The sequence below is a fragment of the Myotis nattereri genome, assembly GCF_964212035.1.
Source record: "Myotis nattereri genome assembly, chromosome: 17".
Taxonomy (NCBI): Eukaryota; Metazoa; Chordata; class Mammalia; order Chiroptera; family Vespertilionidae; genus Myotis; species Myotis nattereri.
This window is the reverse complement of record NC_138092.1, coordinates 11930418-11945721: the sequence shown is the minus strand read 5'-3', so window position 1 is coordinate 11945721 and position 15304 is coordinate 11930418. Positions and strand designations below refer to the sequence as shown.

General features: G+C 36.7%; 1 protein-coding gene across 1 annotated transcript in view; it reads right to left on the bottom strand.

Annotated features, from left to right (window-relative positions):
* Positions 1 to 15304, bottom strand: part of VPS13B (vacuolar protein sorting 13 homolog B) — a 610900-nt gene that overhangs the window by 134130 nt on the left and 461466 nt on the right. The window contains exon 37 of the mRNA XM_081111114.1: positions 3590 to 3792. Coding sequence (XP_080967240.1) covers positions 3590 to 3792 — 203 coding nt within the window. The remainder of the gene's footprint in view (positions 1 to 3589; positions 3793 to 15304) is intronic.

Below are 15304 nucleotides of genomic sequence, written 5' to 3'. Positions count from 1 at the left end.
TCTAGCTCTCTATCCCTCTCTCGTCCTCTCTGTAAAAAAATAAATAAAATATATTTTTTTTTTAAAAAGAAAAAGCATTACACAAAATCCAACATCAACTTTTCATAAAAACTCTGAGCAAAGTGGGAATAGAGGGACCATACTTCAACACAATAAAGGCTATGACAAATCTACAGCCAACATCATATTGGACGGACAAAAAATAAAACCATTTTCCATAAGAACAGAAACAAGTCAGGGATGTCTGCTTTCATCACTCTTATTCAACATAGTATTGGAAGTACTGGCCATAGCAATCAGACAAAAAGAAAAAAAAAAGACATCCAAATTGGAAAGGAGAAAGCAAAACTGTCATTATCCACAGATGACAGGATATTGTACATAGAAAACACTAAAGACCACCAAAAAACTACTAGATTTAACAAATGAATTCAGCAATGTAGCAGGATACAAAAATAACACCCAGAAATTGATGGCATTTTTATGTAATGAACTTTCAGAAAGAGAAACAAACAAAAAAAACCACCAACAATCCCATTTACCATTAACAAATGTTAATTTGTTAACAAAAATGGGTTACCATTAACAAAAAATCAACTACTTAAGAATAAACTTAACCAAGGTGGTAAAAGATCTGTACTCAGAAAAATACAGGAAATTGAAAGAGACAGAAGAAGATATAAACAAGTGGAAGAATACATTGTGTTCATGGATTTGTAGAATTAACATCATTAAAATGTCCATACTACCCAAAGCAATCTACAAATTCAATGCAATCCCTATTAAAATACCAATGGTATATTTCACAGATCTAGAACAAATACTCCAAAAATTTAAATGGAACCCAAAGAGACCCTGAATAGCTCTGCAGCAATCTTGAGAAAGAAGGACAAAGTTGGAGGGATCACAATACCAGATATCAAGCTATACAACAAAACCACTGCAATCAAAACAGCCTGGTCCTGGCATAAGAACTGGCATATAGATCAATGGAACAGAACAGAGACTCCAGAAATCAACCCAAGCCATTATGCTCAATTAATATTTGACAAAGGAGGCAAGGGTATACAATGAAGTACAGACAGTCTCTTCAATAATGGTGTTGGAAAAAATTGGACAGGTACATGCAAAAAAGTGAAACTAGACCACAACGTACACCATACTCAAAAATAAACTCAAAATAGATAAAATATCATACATTTCACATAACAGAATTTTCACAGATACTTCATCTAGGGCAAGAGAAAAAAAGGAAAAAAATAAACAAATGAAACTAAATCAAAATAAAAAACTTCTGCACAGAAAAAAAAAAACCAGGGTCAAAATTAAAAGTGAACCCACTGTATAGGAGGAACATGTTTGCCAATGATACATCTGATAAGGGGGTTAATCTAAAAAATATATACAACTCAATAAAAGGAAGACAAACAATCCAATTAAAAAATGGGCCAAGGACCTAAATAAACACTTCTCCAAAGTGGACATACAAATGGCCAAGAGACATATGAAAAAATACCCAAAGTCACTAATCATCAGAAAGATGCAAGTTAAAATGATAATGAGGCAGGTACCAACTCACCCCTGCCAGAATGGCTACCATCAACAAATCAACTAACAACAAGTGCTGGCGAGGATATGCAGAAAAAGGAACCCTCGTATACTGCTGGTGAGAAGCAAACCGGTACAACCACTATAAAAAACAGTGTGACGTTTCCTCAAAAAATTGAATATGGAACTGCCATTTGACCCAGTGATTCCACTTCTAGGAGCAGATCCTAAAAAGTCTGAAACACCAATCAGAAAGAACATATGTACCCCAATGTTCATAGCAGCATTATTTACAATAGCTAAGATCTGGAAAACATCCCAAGTGCCCATCAGCAGATGAGTGGATAAAAAAGCTGTGATATATTTACACCATGGAATACTATGCAGCTATAAAAAAGGAGCTCTTAACCTTTGAGACAGCATGGAGGGACCTGGAGGTTATTATGCTAAGTGAAATAAGCCAGTCAGAGAAAGACAAATACCACATGATCTCACTTATATATGGAATCTAATGAACAAAATAAATTGACAAAGAAAATAGATCTAGAGACATGGAAGCATGCTACAGACTGATGAATCTCAGAGGGAAGGGGGTGGTGCAGGAAGCGATTAATTCTTTGTTTAGAGCCAAGTATAAAATGTGTGAGGGTTTCCAACTTATTTCTTGAAAATTTTCTTTATTGTTGAAAGTATTACAGATGTCCCCTTCCCCTCAAACCCCATTAACCTTCTCATCCCCACTCCCAACCCCTTCCTAGGCCTTCACTGCACTGTTGTATGTGTCCATGGGTTATGCATTTATGCATGTAAGTTCTTTGGTTAAAGGTTGCAATGTGACTTATATGTCAAGTCTTAGTCATCAGAATTTTCTCTAAGGAATCCGCTATTAGAAAATGGTTCTCATATATTGTTGATGAAACTGTGCTTGAGATATGTCGACTACTTTGTAATTAGAAAAGTGTACACATTAGGAAAAAGTTATTCATGACCTAGCAATTCTGCTCCTAGTCATGTACCCAAGAGAAATGAAAACATGTCTACACAAAAACTTGTACACAAATGTCCGTAAATTGATAACTGAATAAATAAAATTTGACACGCCGAAACCGGTTTGGCTCAGTGGATAGAGCGTCGGCTTGCGGACTGAAAGGTCCCAGGTTCGATTCCGGTCGGGGGCATGTACCTTGGTTGCGGGCACCTCCCCAGTAGGAGATGTGCAGGAGGCAGCTGATCGATGTTTCTCTCTCATCGATGTTTCTAACTCTCTATCTCTCTCCCTTCCTCTCTGTAAAAAATCAATAAAATATATTTAAAAAAAATAAAAAAAAATAAAATTTGACACATATACACAGTGGAGTAATTTAGCCATAAAAAAAGAATGAAATACTGGCACCTACTAAAAAACGATGATCCCTGAAAACACTAAATGAAAGAAAATGCTAAGTGAAAGAAGCCACTCACAAAGTACCATATATTTACATGAAATGTCCAGAAGAGTCAAATCAAACAGAAAAAAAATTGGTTAGTGGTTGTATAAACCTAGAGAGGGGATTAAAGAATAATGGGGAGCAAAAGCTAATGAGCACAGGGTGTTGGAGTGTGTTATGAAAATGTTCTAAAATGGATTGCAGTGATGATCACAACACTTTGTGAATATACTAAAAAATCAGTGAATTATGCACTTTAATTAGGTAAATTGTATGGTATATGAATCGATAATACCTTTCTCACCACATCAACATTTAAAATTAAAAAAAATTATATTGATTTGAGGAAGGGAAGGGGGGAGAGAAATAGAAACATCAATGATGAGAGAGAATCATTGACAGGCTGTCTCCTGCATGCCCCCACTGGGGATTGAGCCCACAACCCAGGCATGTGCCCAGCCTGGGAATCTAACCGTGACTTCCTGGTTCATAGGTTGATGCTCAACCAATGAGCCACATCGGCTGGGCCAAGATTTAAAATGTAGTGAGAATTCAAAAAATGAATAAAAGCTCACGCAAAACTTATGGGGAAAATATAGAAAATGCCCACATACCTGTAGAAGACCCCCGCTCAAATCTACGGATATTTTGGGTATAGACTGTTCTGGGCCTGGGTTGCCACTGTGTTTACACCACCTAGCTTCCACATCGGCAGCCGCACAACATGGTCCTATCAGAATCCGGCTTTTTTCTCTGAGACTTGTTTTAAGGAGAAAATCATTTACGCTGAGTAGAAATGATGACCCAAGAATTACACCTGAAAAATACAAAGAAATGGAGGGGGATATGAGAAATAATTTTTCCTTGTAAAAAAGTAAGTTAGGGCAAGAACTTGTAGTTTTTAGAGTATTAATTCATCCTTTGTCCTCTTTCAGTTGGCTTTCCCTCACAGTTTTATGCCATTTATACAGAATTCTAGTTACGAAGCAGGTATACCTCATTCACATTCCTAACAAAGCATTATTTGCCAAAACATTATGACTTTTTCCATGTGTGAGCATTTTAAGTTTTATGAGTAGAGACATTTTCATTAAATTGTGCTAGTTTTTCAAACAACTACATTAAGAATAAGAACAGCTGCTTCATTTGTCTATTGTTAACATGATGAGAAAGGGCAATTTTCTGTGATTTCTTACAGTAAGAGTAAAGTATATTACTCTGCTAGACACTCAAGTTTTTGACTGGCTCATGTTAAAATCAAAACAATCAAAATATATAACATGTGTTTTCTAAAAATTTTAGTTTAATCCAAACTTCACACATCATAACCACTTGAAGTTTACAGAGTCTTAAAAACAGATAGTGGCAGGTTAGATTTATGAGGAAAACTATATGCTATAGTTCAAAGTAAATATACCCAGAAAAGGAATACACTTTAAAATCTAGGTTTTCTTTTGAACTTACACTAGAAGTGTAGATCAAAACCTTTTCATAAAACCAATGGCATACTTTAAGATATTTGAATGCAAAGTTAGAGTGGTGGGTTAACTTTCCCCCAAGGAGCTCATATTCTGAATTGTCATTGTGAATATTGAATTTCACCAGACCACATTTGTAATGCCCATGGCTTATTTTTCTAATAATATTTGATCCTTAAGAGAGATGAAAGATTAAAAAACACCTTGGGCTGACAGTATACACTTTTCAAAGTACAGTAACCACACTGACTTTTCAATTCTGTGGAGACTTGAAACTTCACATACACTGCATGTTCCTACTGCAGAAATAAGATACACAGAAGACATCACACCCACCAAAGTGTTAGGGCTAAGGCTTTTATCAAAATTATGATGGTGAAAATCAATTTCTTAATTTTTTTTCGTAAAATATATTGTGGCACTAAGACTTCCCTTTCATTTACATAGTTTTCTTGATTTAAAGTTATACTTCACTTAGACTAAAGGAAAACTAAACAAAATAAAAAAATAGAATCCGACCTGCATGGCTCAGTGGTTGAGCATTGACCTATGAGCCAGGAGGTCATGGTTCGATTCCCGGTCAGGGCACATGCCCAGGTTGCGGCTCAATCCCCTGAGGGGAGCGGGTGTGCAGGAGGCAGCCAATGATTCTCTCTCATCATTGATGTTTCTATCTCTCTAACTCTTTCTCCCTCTCTCAAATAAATAAAAAAATATTTTTTTAAAAGAAACAAGCCCCCGAATAAATAAGAATTAAAAATCATCTTTATTAATGGAGTTTAGAACTTAAGTCATAACTTCCTGACTTAACTGTGTTACACTTCCTGGAACACAGTTAAGACTTCTCAACAGTAAAGATCTGCTAAATAGAAATATCAATTGATTACTCAGTAATCTGTCATAATGACATTAAAAAAGTATAAGGTTACTTCAGTACAATTATCTAGCAAATGTATGAATTACATTAACCTTTATTCTCAAATGCATGCATCATCATACTAACCTACAATGAAATATTCAATTATCTGGTGGTAACCTTAATGTGAATGTCTTATTGGTCCCTCATAGACAAAGTGTTTAATTTCAAAGGCTCCCTAGATTGCTCATCTTCTTTAATGTTTATCATGATCTCATCACATATTCAGATTGAAAAATAAAGATAGGTTTAGATAGGTTTCCAAGACTTATCAATTTCTATATAATTCTATCCAACTTCATTATTTTAAAATGTCAAGAGAGACCTTAGTAATCGAAGTGATTGAACAGAAGACCACACCATTTTCAAGCATCACTAGGCTGTGATCATCCTGGAGGCCAGGGCCACTTTATTCATTATAGTACTGGGCACAACAGTAGCTAACCAGGACGCACCCCACTGAAGGGAATTGGCAGCTTAGAATATGATCCTGTTTTCACCTGTCTCAATATATTTCTTACTAGACAGTAGAAAAGAAAAGTACTTGAATCTGCCACCCTTGATTTGCGTCATGGAACACTGTATCTTAGAACAATAAGGTTAGATGGAAGAGACCTTAGAAGCCATCCATTCCAAGTCTCCTTCCTCTAAAAAAAAGCATGCAAAATACTTTAAAAAAAATTTTTTTTGCCTGGCATAATCATTTTAAAGTCTTTTAAAAAATATATTTTATTTATTTTTTACAGAGAGGAAGGGAGAGGGATAGAGAGTTAGAAATATCGATGAGAGAGAAGCATCGATCAGCTGCCTCCTGCACACTCCCTACTGGGTATGTGCCCACAACCAAGGTATATGCCCTTGACCGGAATCGAACCTGGGACCCCTGAGTCCACAGGCTGACGCTCTATCCACTGAGCCAAACTGGTTAGAACCACGCAAAATACTTTTAATTTTGAAATATCAGACTTGCCTAAAAGACGAAAAAATATACAGAGTTCCGTTATATCCTTCACCCAGCTATGCAACCACAGTATTAAACTGAAATCAGAAGTCACACTGATATAATACTATTAAGTAATTTACAAATCTTATTTAAATTTTGCCAATTTTCCCACTAATGTCCTTCTTCTGGTCAAGTGTCCAACATAGGATCCCCCCCTGCATTTAGCTGTCGTCTCCTTAGTCTTCTTTATTCTGTGGCAGATCTTCTAGCTTTCTCTGTCTTTCATGACCTTGATACTCTTGACAAGCCCAGGCCAATTAATTTGCAGAATACCTCTCGATTTGCTTTTATCTAATGATTTCTTATTAAAATGTGGTTATGGATTTTTGACAAGAATGCCAGAGAAGTGAAGCCCTTCTCTGCATCATATTTGGATAAGGGATGTTGATGTTTTATTACTGGTACTGTTAACTCTGATCACATGCTACAAGTAAAGTGGTGTTTCAGGTTTTGCCACTATAAAGTTGTTATTTTTCCACTTAAAAATAATAAAATCTGTGGGGATATAGCTGGAGATTATGCACTATCCTCTTTTACATCAAACTTTTACTCATTAACATTGGCATCCATCTCTGGTTCTTGAATGCATCAGTTATTACTGTGGTGCACGACAATGTTGATTTCCAACTTTCTTATTCTTCTACATTTATTAATTAGTACTCTATGATGAAAACAGCTGTTCCTTCTACCCCACTTATTAGTTCAATTATTTATTTATATCAGTATGGACTCATAGATACATATTTTATTTTGTGGGTTATAATCGAATACTCCCATTGCTTTGTTGCTTAAATGGAACCAGCGTGGGACATTAGAAACCCCTTCAAGTTGGTTCCTGTGCCCTTTTGATAGTCTCCCATCATTTTTTGGGGAACTTTTTTACTTTCTGGCCACAAGATGTTTCAGGCTCTGATGAGGTCCAAGATGCTATTGTAGGAAGACCCTGAACTCACCTCCTCCTATAGACACACTGAATATACACCTACATATAGAGAAATTCCTCCTGAAAAAGAAATGAGGACGGATGGAACAGCTGCACAACAAAGGAGGGAGGGACCACATGGAGAAGGGTAAGAGCAATAGAGACATGGTAACAGCAGTAACCTCACCCCTGATGAGTGAACTGCAGGAGGAAGATACCACTGAGGGTCCTTGTGCAGACTGGCCTACCCTGGGCACAGTGAAAAAACAGTGTATTAAAGAGCAGCAGACTATGTGAAGGAAATCCATTTACTAATCCTGCAGCTTCTGCCAAATAGGAGAGAAACTGTTGGGAGTCTCTCTGGGACTGGAGGTGCTGGCCAGGGCCATTTTTACTGAATCATGATGAAATAGAAAACCTGAATAGACTGATTACAAGTAATGAAATGGAATCAAGAATTTAAAAACTCAAAAGACATCTCGTCCAGGATGAGATGGCTTCACAAGAGAATTCTACCAAATATTTAAAGAATTAATGTTTATACTTCACAAATTATTCCAAAAAATTGAAGAAGGAAAAATGCTGCCAAACTCATTTTACGAGGCCAGCACTATCCTGATACAAAAATCAGACAAAGACACCACAGAAAAGAAAATTGCAGGCAAACGTCCCTGATGAACACAGACGTATAAATCCTCTAAAAATTCTTAACAAACTAAATTCAACAATACATTAAAATGATCACACACAATAACCAAGTGATATTTATTCCAGGGACACAGGATGGTGCAACATCTGCAAATCAATCAATGTGGTATAGCACTTTAGCAATATGAAGAATAAAAATCATCTCAGAGGGAAAGAAAGAGGGAAGTGAGAAGAGATTAACCAACGAACATATGCATATATGCAAAGCCCACAGATAATAGTGTGGTGAAGGTCTGGGATGTGGTGGAAACTGGGTGAAGAAGGACAATGGGGGAAAATGGTGGACATCTATAATACTCTCAACAATAATGACAAATTTTAAAAAAGAATAAAAATCATATGATCATCTCAACAGATGCAGAAAAAGCATTTGACAGAATTCAACATCCATTTATGATAAAAAAGAAACTTAACAACGTGTGTATATAGGGACTGTACTTCAACATAATGAAGGCCATATATGACAACCCCACAGTTAACATCACACTCAATGGTGAAAAGCTGAAAGCTTTTCCTCTAAGATCAAGAACAAAACAAGTATGCCTCTCACCACTTTTATTCAACATAGTATTGGAAGTCCCAGCTGCAACAATAGGGCCAGAAAAAGAAATAAAACGCATCAAATTAGAAAGAAAAAGTGAAACTGTCACTATCTGCAGATGTCATGATACTATACTCTAAAGACTGCACCAAAAAACTATTAGAATAAATGAATTCAGTAAATTTATAGGATACAAAATTAATATAAAGAAATTGGTTGCACTTCTATATACACTTATAAACTATCAGAAAGAGAAATAAAGAAAATACACCCATTTACAATTGCATCAAAAAGAATAAAGTGTCTAGGAGTAAATTTAACCAAGGAGGTAAAAGACCTGTACTCTTCAAACTAAAAGACACTGATAAAAGAAAGTGAAGATGACACAAATAAATGGAATGATATACTGTGCTCATAGATTGAAATAATTAATATTGTTAAAATGTCCATACTACCCAAAGCAATCTATATTTAATGTAATCCCTTTCAAAGTATCAAAGGTATTTTTCACTGAACTAGAACAAAAAATCCTACAATAGGTATTGAATCACAAAAGATCCAGAATTGACAAAATAATCTCGAGAAAGAAGAAAGTTGAAGGTATCATGCTCCCTGATTCCAAACTGTACTACAAAACTATTGTAATCAAAATTGTATGATAGTGGCATAAAAACACATGTGTAAATTAAAGGATTAGAATAGAACACCCAGAAAAAAAAACCACACATATATGATCAATTAATCTATGATAAAGGAAGCAAGAATAAACATTTGGGAAAACACAGTGTCTTCAATAAATGATCTTGAACTGCTACATGCAAAAAGTAAAACCGGACCACTTTCTCATGGCATATATAAAATTAAATTCAAGATGGATTACAGACTTAAATGTAAGATCTACAACCATAAAACTCCTACAAGAAAACATAAGCCATCCCTAATCTCTTATTTCAGTAAAATTCTCTACTATCATGGTTTTAAGTATAGTTTTTTATGATAGTATCCATAACCATGCCTAATTCCTAAATAAGTGCTTTTCCCAATAAAAAAATGTGGATATCCTGGATCACCTCCAACTTGATATTTATGCAGACATTCATTATTCAACCAATATTTATTGATTATCTACCATTTATTGGATATACTAAGATAAAGTGAATAATTTGTGTATTCTTTCACATCACATTTTTCCTTGGCAATTTGTTAGCCTCAAGTTTTGAGATCTCAATAAAAACTAGAGGGGAAAAAAGACAACCAGCAACATTTATAATATTGCCTCTGTTAAGCAAGTTAACTGTTGAAAGACATGAACACTTCCCTATTATCATACAAACCCCATTCTTTCTTGCTTCTTTTAATTCACTTCATGTGCTATCAGTTCTTTCATTCTGATCCATTATTTAATTAAGTCTGTGTAGTTGCTGTCCATTTTTTTCTTTCCCCTTTCACCCTTTTCCCCAATAGCTTACTCTTCACTTTACATTTACTTTTTCTAATCTTTTTACAGTTTGTACTTGCCTATATCTCAGGTTTAGTAGCACTGATCCCAGACTTGTTTAAACACACACATGGCATTGAGGATTGAAGATGGTAATGTTGGCCGCGATCACACAGGAACAGGCACTGCCTAAGTGCATGGAGAAGACACATGACCAATAGATACCAGTGTGCCCTTCCTGGTGTCTTGTCACCTTTCTTGTCCTTTGTTTCATACACCCATAAGGAAATGAGGGGTGGATCCTTTGGAGACTAATGAACTCATCCCCATGTGCCTACCTGCCCCCTACACTTGCTACACACACCAGTCTGCCTTGGCTTTGCTCCTCATGACGGAATCCAGTTATCTGGGGAACCACAGAAAGGTTCACTCACAGATACAGCTTTTAAGTTTAAAATAGAGTCTCTGTTTCCTTTTAAACATTTCCTGCTGATTAAAAAAAAAAACACAAAAACAACCTACAACAAAATAATAGAAAACCATGTTAGTTCAGTGATTTTAACATTGGTCTAAGTGACCAATAAGAGATTATGGTGATCATTTAATAATAAAGAGTAGTTATGAATTTTATAGGGGCCATTTATAAATGGTAAACCAAACTTCACATTTTTACCACAAAATATGAAAATAATCCCTGGGACTCATGACAGGCTGTTAATTCTCCCTTTCCCTTGCTCTCAGTCTGTGAGAAGCTGGCCTGTGGGACACCATCCCCTCCTTTCTTTCTTAATCAGGAAACATGCTAAGTATCTTCACTGGGATAAAATGAATCGTATTTTATATATCACCCCACAGGGTCCCTGAGAATACTGAGTTCTTAAGCGGGATATTTATACATTCAAAATTTGGTATAAATGGCAACAGTTCCAGCATGTATGTTCTTCTGAATGAATTCACGCAGAGTTGGACAAAGTGGCTACATGTAAAAATTATGAAGAGCTATCTTCTTGGCATTGGAACATTGGGGAAGACTGAGTGATTTTGTGAAGTTTTATCTCTCTCTGCCTATATGTAAATGACAAAATGTTTACCTCTGTTCCAGCTGGTGAGTATACAGGTGTTTGATGTGTTATGCGTTACATTTTCTGTACTTTTACTTTCCCCGCTAAATTTCCAAAAATGAGAGAAGGAAAATATTAAAGAAATATGCTGTGAAAGTATAAGATTGAAAATGACCAGTTATCCTTTAAAAGCATGAATATCATTAAAGTTACTTAACCTCTGATCAGGCCATTTTTAAGAACTTTTAATTTTGCAATAATGCTAGGCTTTCAGCAAAGTTGATAGCTTTCAACTTCAATATCCTTCACCCAGCTTCCCTTAATGTTAATTTAACAACTTATGATAGCATGATTCTCGAGAGCCAGTAAATTAACATCAATGCAAAACAACTAAGCAATTTAGACACCTTATTTGAATTTCACCAGTTTCTCCTCTCATGTCCAGTTCTGATTCCAGGATCCTACCCAGGACCCAACGCTGCACTTAATGACTGTGTGTCCAGGTCATTTTGACCCAGCGTATAACCTCTTCCCTCTACCTCCTTCCATCCCACAGAATGCTTTTCTGCCCGATTTTTCCATGGGTTTGTTTCAAAAATCTGTGTTTATATGTTTAATTTCAGCTCTAGAAAACTAATGGAAGATATTTAATTAAAGTAAATGAGGTGTAGCAACATTGAGAAGTAATTTCAGAAACAACTGGTGTGATAAACAGAAATAATCTTGCTTTGCTTGCATACTGACATACTTTTCACTGAGTGTAAAAATTTAGTTTAAGACACTGTTTCGTGACCTTTAAAATACTCCTTCAGAAGACTAATAAATGCAAACCACTTGTTTTGGAGAATGTTTACAGAGCGCTGCCAGCGCTACATCATCATCTCTCCTAGACCTCAGTAAGGCTCCTGCATTTCCATGCTGACTGTGCAAAACGCACTTGGAATCAAGCTTCTGTATGTCATTAGAAAGAGCACTCCATGATGACATGTGCTAGCAAAGCATGTCCAGGTATTTTTTTTTTTTATCCAGCTGGAAGTAATCTGAGGCTACCAGAAAACCAGCAAACATGTGTTAGATACATCCACAAGTCGATTTGCACAACAGCGAAGAAGCATCACGATGCCTCTGAAAGTAAGGAAGAAAACTTTTTATCCGTACGATCCATGAAACGATGACCAGAAGTGACTAGATGACTAGAAAAAGGTATTTGTAAGTATGGTCCATAAAAAGACGATTGGAAATCTTTTCTAATTCCTTCAACTAATTATGTTGAAACACATAAAAATAGCACGTGGGTATTTTAACCATGGAAAAAAACACACCTTGCTTGATCAGAATATGTAAGTTGGTCAGATCCTTCTTAGTTACGCTATATTTTATTTAATAAGCCTATATAATTATACCTAGTAATAAACTAAAGTATAGGATAAGATCAGTATATGAACAAACCATAAAGCCGTCGGAATTACAAGGGATACGAGCTGAAAGGGATGCTGATGCTTCCCAATTTACTAAAAAGTCTGGCCATCAAAATGAGAGTCCGAATGGCTGGTCTACCTGCTAACACGTCCTTCAAGGCACCTAATGATTTCTCACGAGTGGGCTTTTCAGTTTCCAGGGATGCCCACCAAGGCCTCAATGGACCCTAGACTAAACCAAACCTTTCCTTTGAACATAGGAAAATGAGAAGTAGCAGAAATAGAATTTTTTTTCCCCTTTCACATTAAGAAAGGGAGAATTACTCATGAAAGATGAAAATGTCTGCTGAGTTGGCTATTTATACTTGGCACTGTCTGGAAAAGGTATTTTTTGAGAAATGTTTTAAAACATTTGGATCCTAGAAAAACCAAACTAAAAATACCAAAGGGTGCAGAGGGTATGCTTTGCCTCTTTCTTCCCCTCCAATCTGCCACCATGCTCACTGTTTTTACAGTTGTGTCAGTTTATTAGAAAAATAAAACTTGATTGGATCATGTGTCCATGTTTAAAAAACACCCAGACTGGCAGGTCGGACTGTGCATATTGGAACGTGTATGACAGCCTTTCCAGAGAGGAAAGAACAGCAGCAAACACACACTCCATAGGCTCTTAGATGAATACAATAGCTGGTTAGTGTCATTACATTAGGAAACTGCCAGTGAATTAATTCTTTAAAAAGTAAGTCACGTGAATGGAAGAATTGGCATAAACTTATCTTAACAATGTTGAAAGCAAAATGACTTGCTAAGTAACCTACTGCAACGGCTTAGAAACTGGTCTGGATCTACACAATCAAGGCTGTAAGGACTGGTGCAACAGAAAGACCAGACTGCCTCAGCATACCCCTGGCTAACTGCTCCACTCTTACTTAACTCAGTGAGGGATTAGGGCTAGCTCAGGTGGCCTCAACCCAGGGTTCTTTGACACTTAGGGAGTTCCACATCGTAATGGTGGTCCATGAAGCATTTTCAGTATTTCAGAGAGGTAAAAGAAATCACAGATTTGTCTGAGACAGACAGGGCTGAGGAGGTGCACTGAAGCTTTACTTTTGGTTGGAGTCGTATCACAGGCAGGTATAGCCATGTTAGCTATGTAATCCTAAAGGCAGTTTGGTTGGATCATGAGGCCCATGAGGGAAAGAATAAAAAGGGTTCTTGATAAAGAAAAGGAAGATCTTTAAGGTAACTTCCAGCTCTAAAATTTACTGATCTATGCCCTCAGCATTCACTGGTGTGACTGAGTTGGGGAGGAAGATAAAAAAACCAAAACACCAATATTTATTGAGGAACATAATAAATTTGTACCAAGGAATGTGTAGAATACCCTATATACATTATCTCGCCTGATGTTCTCAACAGCCCTGTGAATTAAATATTTTTGCCTTCATTTTGGAAATTAGCTGAATTGTAACTTTTACAACAACCAACTGCCGGTAAGTAGCAGGGCCGGGATTTAGATTCCCTCTGCCTCCTTCCAGCACCATGTTGCCTTATAAAAACTGCTGCTGTTAGTTAGCTCTTAGTAATTTCATTTTTCCAGTTGGTAACACGGTTGTGAATAAATGCTTTTTCCTGTCCCCAGCTGTTTTACACGGCCTCGGTATGTTGTGCCAACATAGCCTACAGGTCCAGGGGCCTGGCCAGAGAGCAACAGAACATCTAAGATGTGTCTTCAGCCACTCATCACTGACTGGGGTGCTTTGCCAGAATCTTTCCTAGCAAACAGCCTCCTGGCTTATGTGGATGAGAGGGCAATTTGCTGTGACCACAGGCAAAACTACAGGCTGCGTGGGGGGTAGAGACTTACTTCTAACCCTCTCTTTTTCCATAGTCCCAGTGCTGGGGGCTATAACAATTTTTGTCCATTTCTCCAAATACTAACCTACACGGTGCTACCAAGGATGCAGAGGAGAAGCTGTGAAGTAAAAGATCTCTAGCATTTAATTACCAGGACTGGAACCTTTCTTCTCCAATGGGATTTTGCACAGTGAGATAACTTCATGTTAATTCATAGCATTTCTGTTGTCTAAAAGGTCCGTTTTTCTCCTGCCCAAGGAACATTCTGTTTCAATATGTGTACATAAGAAATTTTTATCAGTTGTCTTTTCTCCCCCCAAATGTATCTAAATCTAGAGAAATGATTCTTTACCATACATTCGTTAAAACAAAGAAAGAAATAAAAACGACTTTTTTTTTTTTTTGCTATAGTACTAAAGACATAAAATCCAGGGCAATGGGACACAATTCTAACACATATGACCTGGCACCAACATTTTTCTAGCAGTCTAGATCAAGTCTGAAATTTGGTAACTCAAACAATAGGAAGGAATAGAGTAATTTAGCTGGAGACAAGATCTGAAGGGGGATACGCTTGGAGGACTGTAGCCACGGTCCTGGATTTCTCATTAGAACAGAGCAGAGTCTTATGAAGACTTCATATTCCCCACGAGAACCACATTTACACAATTAACAATTCTTTGGTGAAAAAAAAAGCTTTCATTATTGCATGTGGACACATGTGGGCTGTGTAAAAATATAAGAGATGTGTAACCCATGGTAAACAGAAAGTAATGATCTTAAACAGGCCAAACCCTTGAACTCGTCATTAATAAATGTCTCTCCTGCATTCAGCTACCCGGGCTGCTGGGAGCCTGTTTTCTTCAAGTACTTCAAACACTGAAATCCAGGAACATTTATTATTTTAATCCATTACAGGCAGTGCTTGATTTAACTTTATTGGTTGTGGTGGTGGTAGTGGTTATAAGTGGGGGCACAGCAATGTTC